Below are 11,011 nucleotides of genomic sequence, written 5' to 3'. Positions count from 1 at the left end.
TTAAAGAGAGCAAAAGTTAATGCACTTTATCGAATGTACACTATATCCCAGTTAAAAAGGATAATCAGAGAAATATAAATTCGAAACAAGCTAAGCCTGTAGAGCGTCAAGACTGCCGCACGGGTACGTGGATGAGGAACCACACAGGTGGGTTCTATTTTACAGATGGGATGACAAGGTTCAAACCATTTCAAGAAACTTGTCCCCATTCAAACAAATCCTCAGAGCCAGGTAAGTTTCCTGCGGCCACACGGGCGGGCAAGCCCAAGGACTGTCACAGAGACTCCGGCCACTGGTGGGGTGCGGGGGAAGAACCCAGAGTCCCCGGGGAAGCGGAGAGCACGGATGGAGAGAGAAGGCAAAGGGTTACGAGCAAGCAGGCTGCGTCTGCGCGCAGGTGGATGGAGCAGGGGGGCTTCCGGAGCTCCAGGGTCGACAAAACGGCTGTGATGCAATCACGCAAGCCACCGCGTCAAAGCGTGGATCCCGGGATGCGCGCACCGCGGACCCCTGCATCTAGCTGCCGCTAATCCTGAGGGCAGCCGCCGCCACCAACTTGTCCCCCCTCCGCAGCCACGGCCTAGGGTCCCCGGCGATCCCCGACCACCGCGGCAGTTCCCCAGAACTGCCTGGGCCATGAAACCCGCAGGCGGTCGCGGCGGCTGGGGCTGGGGTGGCGGCAAGGGAGGCGGCAAAGGAGGTGACGCGGGCTCGGGGGGCAAAGGAGGCTTTGGGGCGCGCACACGCGGCTTCAGCGGCGGCGGCCGGGGCCGGGGGCGCGGCGGCGGCGGCGGCGGCGGTGGCGGCGACAGCAGGGATCGCGGTGGAGGCGGGCAGCGGCGCGGCGGCCCGGCCAGGAATAAGAGCCGCCGTAGGAAGGGCATCACCGTGTCGGTGGAGCCGCATCGGCACGAGGGTGTGTTCATCTACCGCGGTGCCGAGGACGCGCTGGTCACCCTGAACATGGTGCCGGGAGTCTCGGTGTACGGAGAGAAGCGCGTCACGGTGGTGGAGAACGGCGAGAAGCAGGAGTACCGCACGTGGAACCCCTTCCGCTCCAAATTGGCCGCCGCCATCCTGGGAGGCGTGGACCAGATTCACATCAAGCCCAAGTCCAAAGTGTTGTACCTGGGCGCCGCCTCGGGAACCACGGTCTCTCACGTCTCCGACATCATCGGCCCCGACGGTCTGGTCTATGCGGTTGAGTTTTCCCACCGCGCTGGCCGCGATCTGGTCAACGTAGCCAAGAAACGCACCAACATCATCCCGGTACTGGAAGATGCCCGGCACCCGCTCAAGTACCGCATGCTCATCGGAATGGTGGACGTGATCTTCGCCGACGTAGCCCAGCCAGACCAGTCCCGCATCGTGGCGCTGAACGCCCACACCTTTCTGCGCAACGGAGGCCACTTTCTCATTTCCATCAAGGCCAACTGCATCGACTCCACAGCGTCTGCGGAAGCTGTGTTTGCTTCCGAGGTGAGGAAGCTGCAACAGGAGAACTTGAAACCCCAGGAGCAGCTAACGCTGGAGCCCTACGAGAGGGACCACGCTGTGGTCATCGGGGTCTACCGGCCCCCTCCCAAGAGCAGCAGCAAGTAGTAGCAGCTGATGCCAGGGAAGGGGCCCTGCACTGCCACGAGACTGTGTTGTATCTTTGTGCCTGTCCTATTGTGTTGCTTTTCTATTAAATGAAGCAAACAATTCCCAAGTGTACTACTGTGAGGCCAGGCTGGGTTTTGTCCCTGCACCAATTCACTCTCCAGTCTTGGTGCACTAAAACAGATGGCATAGGGCCCTTTCAAGGAACAACTTGGGAGAGGTGTCTATTCTAACAACCCCAGGCCCTAGCTCCTCCGGGTCCCACTTTCACACATGCATCTTCTAATCACAGGAACAGGAGAAAGAGAGCCTGAGGGTTGCTGATGATCTTTGAAATATTTCCTGGGGAAATGAGGAGGTACTGTCTGCTCCTACTGGTCAGGTCACATGACCAAGGCTGATTCCAGGGAAGGGTATTGGATGCTCACCTGTTCAACCTGTCTGACTGAAAGCCAGACCCTCTTTTCTGTTCTCTCTCTCTCTCTCTCTCTCTCTCTCTCTCTCTCTCTCTCTCTCTCTCTCTCTCTCTCTCTCTCCTCCCTCCCTCCCTCCCTCCCTCCCTCCCTCCCTTCTCCCTCCCTCTCTCTCTGTGTCTCTGTCTCTCTGTCTCTCTCTGTCTCTCTCTGTCTCTCTCTCTCTCTCTGTCTCTCTCTCTCTCTCTCTCTCTCTCTCTCTCCCCCCCCCCCCGAGCAGAATTTCTCTCTGTAGCTCTGGCTGTCTGTCCTGGAACTCACTTTGTGTAGACCAGGCTGGTCTCTGAACTCAAAAGCCCACCACCCACCTCTGCCTCCTGAGTGCTGGGATTAAAGGGCCCGGCTGTGTTTTGTTTTCAGAAACACAATCTTCCTTTGTAGTCCTGGCTGAGCTTGTGCTTCAATCCTCCTGCCTCCGCTACTTCCTGAGTAAGTGGGGATTCCAGAAGTGTACCATGACACCCAACTCAGAATTCTAGCCATACATTTTTTCACTTTTTTCTCAGTCCCTGTCACATTTCCTCATTTCTCCAGCTTTGTAGGCTTTGTTACCATCCCACATTCCCTGGGACGCAATGGGGCTTTCAAAGGCAAATACCAGTTGCCCAGACTTACACAGGCTGGATGGGGGTGGGGCCTCAGTGCCACTTTTTGGCCCCCACTGGGCTGTCTTGGCTCTGCCCCTTTCCACCAGTACACACACACAGCAGGGCTCTGAAGCCTCACGTGTCTGCTCCCCATCTCCTTGGGTTATCCCTTTCTAAGGTTTCACAGTGGCAAAAGAAGGCAGGGAAACAGATGGGGTGCTGGTTCTGACATACTCCAGGGGGCATCACCAAGGGCCTACAGAACAGCCAGCAAAGACACTTCCAGGGACTGTTCCTCTCAGAAGGGAATTCTGGGCTCAGTACACTGGATTCTGGCTCTCAGAACTAACCCATCCTAGCCCTGGGAGGCCAAAGCAGAAAGGCCGAGTTTAGGGCTAATCTGGACTACATGGTAAGATTTGTCAAAAATAAAAATAAATACAAAGGAGCAGGAGAACGCGCCATGGCAAAGTTGAGGATGTCCCAAAGCCTAGTACCTCCTCCCTAAGCCCCAAGCAGACCTCAAACGCTCCTGTTCACTCCCCAAGCCCCACTGCCAACAGTCAAGGTCATCAACGTGTACCTGGGAAGCATCATTTGGATAGAGGGTTTGACTTCTTAATGATGTGCTCAGGGTGGGGCTGGCAATATGGCTCAGCAGGTAAAGGGACCAACTTCCCCAGATTGCCCTCTGACCTCCACATGTGTGCATACCACATATGCACACACAAATACAATGAAGTTTAAAATGTAATTTTATTTATTTATTTATTTATTTATTTATTTATTTATTTATTTATTTATTTGTTTTTTCAAGACAGGGTTTCTCTGTGTAGCTTTGCGCCTCTCCTGGAGTTCACTTGGTAGCCCAGGCTGGCCTCGAACTCACAGAGATCCACCTGGCTCTGCCTCCCGAGTGCTGGGATTAAAGGTGTTCGCCACCACCGCCCGGCTTAAAATGTAATTTTAAAAAGACACTAAAATATGTGCTCAGGAAGAGACCTGGCTTGGTCTGCTCTGCTCCAATGCATACCTCCTTCAACAACAGAAAGGTGTCACAGCCTCACCCCTACACCAAAGCCCAGGGACAGTCATAGGGCTGGTCCCTTCCTTAATGGCTGAGGGAGCTGAAACTCCAGGTGAGAGGTCTCACTCAAGACATCTCCTACCCCACCCCACAAAGGTCCCCGGCCAGAAATGGAACCCCACCAGGCTGGACTCCAAAATCGATGTCATTATCACTAATGTCTATGCCGGTCCTGTGGCATCACAAAGCCCCTTCTCCAATCCCACCTCACTGAATGAGTAGCTGGGGTGAGGTGTGGAGGCTGGAAATGGAATCTCAGGGAACACGGGGAGATGGATCAGAGCCAGCCCAGCCTGGATAAGAAGCTCTTGGTTGAGAAGAGAGCATAGAGCAGGGAACTCAGCTGTTGACCTCGCAGTGGACGCTCCCCTACTCCAGACAAACCTTCACATGGGCTACATCTGAAGATGCTAGAGATGGAGCCCGTCAAGGAAGAAGCGGCATGATAACCATCTTCTAAAGAATCACTCTGAATCCAGATATGGTGGCTTGCTCCGGTAGCCTGTTATTCCGGAAGCTGAGGCAGGAGAATCACTTGAATCTAGGAGTTCAAGGTCAGCTCAGGAAAACTTAGGGAGACACTGTCTCTAAAAAGAAAAGAAAGCAATCCTAACAAATTTCAGATGGACTGTGGGTCAAGGGAAGGGCATTGTAAGAACTGAGAGACGTGCAGGAGTAAGGACAGAGGGCCACAGGGAGTCTGGAGTCTGGTTTGGGAGCAGGGCATGGAAAGATGAGACTAACTCCAGTGGGAGGCAACCCTAAGTATCCTAGAGGTAACAGAGATACTGGGTGCCAGATTTACTCAGAGACACATCTGCACAGCAGCCATCTGCCTGGTTTTCCAGAAAGGTTGTATTTGGGACCTTGGTGTATTTGTCTACTCAAGCCGTGGTGACAAAATACCTCATGTCACGGGGCCCAGGCCTGGATGCTCATCTCATGGAACAACCAGCGTCAAAGAAATGAATGTCAGGGATAAAGAAAGGCTTTGGTGGCCGAAGAATGGGGGAGATTCTGCTCACAAATGAGTCCCTCCTAAGGGCTGGAGAGTTCCAGATACAGGGTAGGAGTGATAGGGAGACATGGGCAGGAAAGGGAAACCATTCATTACTCACTGGGAATGGGCAGGGATCTCCCAGGAGCTTGGATGCCACCCACTTCTTCTCACTCTTGTGGTCTGGTGCTGAGTCTTAGTACTGTGGGTGTATTTAGCTTTGATGGAGGTGGGAGTAGGGAGAAAGATGAGGAGGGAAGAGAAAGAGGAGGGAGGGAAGGGATGAAGATATAAGGTAAGTCTATGCCAAGGTAAGGTTTCCTAAATGATCAGCGTGTCCACATGCAGAGCTGAGCAGTAACCCAGAGCCTAAGGCAGCACAGGACAGACAGAATATGAAAACAGGGGGCGAACCTTCTCAGCCAGTCCCCGTCCCCACTGGACATCTGCAAGGCCAGGTGAAGAGTTCATACTTTCTGCCAAAGAGACCCCGAGTCCATAAAATACAGTCCAGGTCACTGTCATCATAACCCACACAGAAGAGCTAGAAGAGGAAAAACTTATGTTTCACCAGGCTGTATGGTTTCCAAACCCAGTGATTTAAGATTTAAAAACTTGTGTGTAAGCCAGGTGATGATGGCGCATGCCTTTAATCCCAGCACTCGGGAGGCAGAGCCAGGAGGGTCTCTGTGAGTTCGAGGCCAGCCTGGTCTACAGAGTGAGTTCCAGGACACACACCAAAACTACACGGAGAAACCCTGTCTCAAAAAAAAAAAAAAAAAGAAAAGAAAAAGAAAAACAAAACTTGTGTGTATGTGTGTTTCTATGTACCAATGCAGGTGCTCACAGAAGCCAGAGGAGCTGGATTCCTCTGGAGCTGGGGTTACAGGAGGTTGGGAAATGCCTGCCGAGGATGCTGGGAATTGAACTAGAATCCCTTACAAGAGCAGTACAAATTTAATCACTGAGCCATCCCTCACCTCCTCTCAAACTGTCAAACTGGTCATTTTTAAGACAATTAGGTGCAGTAAAGCTAATCTCTCCTTAACACCGAGGGAGAGATTTGTCAGGACGGGTCGGTATTTCTGACAAGCTGCCTGACCTTTGGTTTGTGGTTGAAGATGTGATCTCTCGGCTCCCTGCTCCAGCTGTCTTGTCTGCCATGCCTCTCCCTCCCTCCACCCTGCCCTGTCCCAGCATTATGGACTCTCCCTCTGGAATTGTTAGCCAAAATAAACTCTTCCATGTAGTCACTTTTGGTCATGGCGTTTTTATCATAGCAACATGAATACAAGTTTTGTCTGAAATAACACACAGGCCTGGTGGCTTAAACAATAGGTCCTTATTTTATCAGTTCTGCAGGCTACAAGTCCAGGTGCATCGGGTGTCAAATTCGGCTTCTGGGAAGGGTTCTACTCTCCTAAGGATGGGCCACCTTCTTCCTGTTTCTCACAGAAAGAGAGCTTTTTGGTATTTCTTCCTCTTCCTACAGGATTAGAGCCCTGCCCTCATATGACTTCCTTGATCTGTTATTACCTCCTTGAGGTTCTTTCTCATTGGGAACTAGGCCTTCAATTTACAGATTTGGGGGAATACATTTTAGTGTATAATGCTAGAAAAGGGCAAGAGGGCCGGAGAGATGGCTCAGAGGTTAAGAACACTGGCTGAGGTCCTTCCTGAGTTCAGTTCCCAGCAACCCCATGGTGGCTCACAACCATCTATGAGATCTGGTGCCCTCTTTTGGTGGGCAGAGGGACATGCAGACAGAATACTGTATGCATAATAAATAAATAAATAAATACTAAAATTAAAAAAAAATGGGCAAGAATGTTAAGCTAAAATGACATCCTTACTGCACTGAGAACTGGCAGAGGAGACCAAGTCCATTTAGGAACTGAGTGCATGCTTAGTACTGTGCATGGTCCCTTCCTCTTCACCTTACTGTCCAGATAGGATCAACAAGGCAGATGAGAAGCAGAGCTCAAAAAGCTGGGTGGTAGCATACACCTTTAATCCCAGCACTGGGGAAGCAGAGGCAGGACTGGTCTAGAGTTCCAGGTCAGCCTGGTGTACAGAGTGAGTTCCAGGACCATCAGGACTACAGAGAAATTCTGTCTTGAAAATAAAATAGCCAGGCAGTGATGGTGCACGCCTTTAATCCTAGCATTGGGGAGGCAGAGCCAGGTGGATCTCTGTGAGTTCGAGGACAGCCTGGTCTACAGAGCAAGATCCAAGACAGGCACCAAAACTACACAGAGAAACCCTGTCTTGAAAAACAAAAACAAAAACAAAAAGCAAACAAAAAAAATAAAATTCAAGTAAATGCTGAACTTCATACCGGAGACATGAAGGGTGCATCATGCATATGAATATATGGAGGTATCCAAACACACTCACCAGAGTTCTGGATGAGCTCAGGACTGGAGAGGAAAGTACCAGTTTTATGGACTGTGGTTTCTTTCATGACACACAGGCAAGGGAGATGTCATGTCCATGGTCACCACAGATCAGGGCCATGTGCAGAGGCTTCCTTGTTCTGCTCTCTTTGGTGCACAGTCACCTTGTGAGACCCTTCGAGCACCACCTCCAGCCTCACTGCCTCTGCTGCTTGGCACATGCCAATGCCTGGGCTGGTTCCTCTGTGGCTCTTGGGGGAGTGGCTGACTCTGAAACTTAGCCAGTTCTGTCTAGTCCAGCTTGGAGCAGATCCTGTGGAAACGATGCTAGAAAGTTCTCCTACACTCCCCCTTGCTACTTGAATTTTAAAAGTACGATTTTCAATGAAAGGTTTTAGATGCTGCAACCCCAACACTGACCTTGATGGATTGCTACACAATGAACACAGACATGCCTGGTGTTTTATAGCTCAAAGCAAGAGAACATTCCAGCCCTGGTGTTGTTGTTCTTGGTGGTCAGGATCTCTAGACTGGGACTTCCCAGGTTCTGACCTTACTCAAGAATGAAGTAAAACCCCAGATTGCCAAGCAGGGAGAAAACTTGAGGTGAAGCAGTAGTATAGAATTCACATCAAGACAGACAGCAAGAGAGGGTGGATAACTGGAGTTGGGGGAGAAGTGTGGGGTGGGTGGATATGATCAAAATGCACTGCATGTATGTTTGAAGTCAGTAAAGTACTATATTTTTCAAGATGGACAGCAGGTCACATGAGTATAGCTAGGCGTACTGCAAAGCTCCAGGTTATTGCCGGGACACAAAGAGAAGAGGCTGGCTACTACAGGCCATAGTTTGGATAGCTTTTTATTTTAACATTAGGAAGCAGATATGGATGACCCAGGAGTTCTCTCACCCAGTGGGAGGGACGGCAGAACTTAGGCACATCTTGCTTACTCATATCCAGTCTTGGGACATGTTGCTGGGAACATTTTTGTTTGTTTGTTTTTCGAGACAGGGTTTCTCTGTGTAGTTTTGGTGTCTGTCCTGGATCTCGCTCTGTAGACCAGGCTGGCCTCGAACTCACAGAGATCCACCTGGCTCTGCCTCCCAAATGCTGGGATTAAAGGCGTGCGCCACCACCGCCGCCCAGCTGCTGCGAACTATCTTAAGCAGTGCAAAGAGGATGGTTGGAGGACCAGCTGCAGACCTGCTGTGCTGCTCTGGCCTCACTTCCATCTCATTCTGGAACATGATGTAGTCACTCCCTTGGGTGTAACTGCACACTGGCTTCCACTTTTCTCCACATGTGTGAGAATAGCCTATTTTGTATATTTTAACATCTATCCCGCTTTTGTGCATTTTAATCTAAAGCTCTCATTCCTGCTGTGTGTTCTCAAATTCATGAGCAATCTAAGGGATTAAGGAGCTCTGGCCGCCTCCATTGTTCTCTGTGAGCATCCATTTATGTCATTGTCCTGGACAGTTTTATTTATGTCAACTTGACACAAGCTAGTCATTTAAGAGGAAACCTCAATTGAAAAAATTGTCCCCATAAAAAAGGGACTAGCCAAGCATGGTGGGGCATGTCCTTAATCACAGCACTTGGTAGGCAGAGGCAGGCAGATCTCTGAGCTTGCCGCCTGGTCTCTAGTTCCAGGACAGCCATGGCTACACAGAAACCCCCAAACTGAAAAACCGGAAAAAATGTGAGCGTGGGGGAGGGGGAGTGTTGGCTGTAGGTATACAGGTCTGTGGGGCCTTTTCTTAAGTAGTAATTGAGAGCACACACCCCCCCCCCAACTGTGGTTGGTGCCACCCCTAAGCTGGGTGCTAAAACAGGTTGAGAGCCAGTTAGCTCTCCTCCATGGTCTGTGTCAGCTTCTGCCTCCAGGTTCCTACCCAGACTTCTTTCCATGATAAAAAATGACATGCAAGTTTCCTCCCCAGCTTGCTTTTGGCCACGGTGTTTCGTCACAGCAAGTTAAGTGAGGTTATGCATGCACATAACCTGCCGAACTACCTCATTTTGTCAAGCACAGATGGCTTTCCCATCAGTGTCCCCGAAATGAAATTTGCACTTTGAAATGTTTCACAGGGACTAAGTTAACTGCCCCATCACTTGGTGGCCTTCTTCTAGAAGATCGGAAATTAATCTAAACAGGGAAAGGTGGTACAGAGTTAGAAGAGGCTCAAAGAGGAAATTGTGGGGCTGGAGGGATGGCTCAGCAGCTATGAACACTGGCCGCTTTCAGAAGGCCCTGGTTTGATTCCTATTATCCACATGGTAGCCCGCAATGGTCCCCAGAGGATCCAACATCCTCTTTTGGCTTACTCCAACACAAGACACAAACATGGCCCACAAAGAGAAACTGTGGGCAGATGACAGTTATCTATTGCACAAAGATATTTCCCTCTACCAAGTCTATCCTCCAAAAGACTAGCCCAGGCCAGCCGTGTGTGTGTGTGTGTGTGTGTGTGTGTGTGTGTGTGTGTGTGTGTGCGCGCGCGCGCGCGTGCTGGCTTTTAAGATATGTGAATTCGACAGCCAGAAAGAGTTGGGGTTGGATTACACAGGGTCCGAAGGCCAGCCTGAGCTACAGAGCAAGAACCTGTCTCAATAACAAAGCTCAAAGTCAGTATGGCCAACCAGTCTTAAGACGTTGCATAAAAGGCCACCGAAATGTAAAGAAATAATCTTAAATTTACAAGCTGGGCAGTGGTGGCGCACGCCTGTAATCCCAGCACTTGGGAGGCAGAGGCAGGTGGATCCCTGAGAGTTGGAGGCCAGCCTGGTCTACAGAGCTAGTCCAGGACAGGCTCCAAAACTACAGAGAAATCCTGTCTCGAAAAACCAAAATTTACAAACCATAGACCTGGTCAATAGATTGTGGATGCCAGACCATCAGTGGTTAAGATACACTGGCCACAATTGAGAAATGTCAATAAACAGTTTGCTTCCACAATTTACATAGCACCCACAAAATCAAATATCAACTTTCTTTCCCACATGTAATATTGATTTTGAACAAAGCAATTACACTTTGGTGTAGTGTTGAACTCTTTAGCAGCTACTTCCAACTGCAGGTTGCACTTTGTACGTGGAGAGCTGAATCAACCCTCAAATGCAGTGTTTCCACACTTCACCATCCTCATCCAGTGAGGAGGGTTTCATGCTCATCCTACTTCCTGCTCACTGGATTTTAACAGGAGGGTTGTTTCACATCACAGTTCAATTGTTACTATATACCTGGAGTCAAGACAAAGTTTGAACTTTGCCCTCTCACACAGGCATTGACCACTAAACATGAGATGGGCTGGAGAGATGGCTCAGTGGTTAAGAGCAGTTACTGCTCTTGCAGAAGACAGTGGTTCACTCACGGCACTCACACCCATCTTTAACGCTAGTTCTAGGGGAATCCGCCAGTTTCTGGCCTCCCTGGCTACCTACCAGACATGCACACAGTACACACAAAATAAAAATCTTTCTCAAATTGTGCCACCAAGGTATCACAGATGTCCTGACATCTCAGAAAAATCCTGTCAATGTACATACACACAGAAAAATGGTCTCACTTCCAGAATGAGAAAGAAAGGTGTGAGTCTTTGAAGGTATACTATCTTAATCAATCAAGCAGACTAGATACATAAGGACACTTTATAGTCAGTTCATTAAACATGTCATTTATTGAATACTTTCTCAGTACCAGGTATTGGTGATACAGGAGTGAACAAATCTTTACAATGCCCTCAATCCCATGGAGTTTATGCTCTAATCTATCGGTTAACTGCCATGAAATCAAACCTTATGCTGAATTAGAGTGGAAATGCAGCCACTTGGTACTGTCAGATGAAACAATCGAGACACATGTAG

General features: G+C 49.8%; 1 protein-coding gene across 1 annotated transcript; it reads left to right on the top strand.

Moving 5' to 3' along the window:
- Positions 1-351: 351 nt before the first annotated feature.
- Fbll1 (fibrillarin like 1) lies at positions 352-1,706 on the top strand. Its single transcript, XM_042283837.2, has one exon. The coding sequence runs from the start codon at positions 637-639 to the stop codon at positions 1,600-1,602; it is 966 nt and encodes a 321-aa protein (XP_042139771.2). The 5' UTR covers positions 352-636; the 3' UTR covers positions 1,603-1,706.
- The last annotated feature ends 9,305 nt before the right edge of the window (positions 1,707-11,011 follow it).

The sequence above is a fragment of the Peromyscus maniculatus genome, chromosome 8 (assembly GCF_049852395.1).
Source record: "Peromyscus maniculatus bairdii isolate BWxNUB_F1_BW_parent chromosome 8, HU_Pman_BW_mat_3.1, whole genome shotgun sequence".
NCBI lineage: Eukaryota > Metazoa > Chordata > Mammalia > Rodentia > Cricetidae > Peromyscus > Peromyscus maniculatus.
Note: the sequence above shows the minus strand (reverse complement) of the source record. Positions and strands in the feature narration are given on the sequence as shown.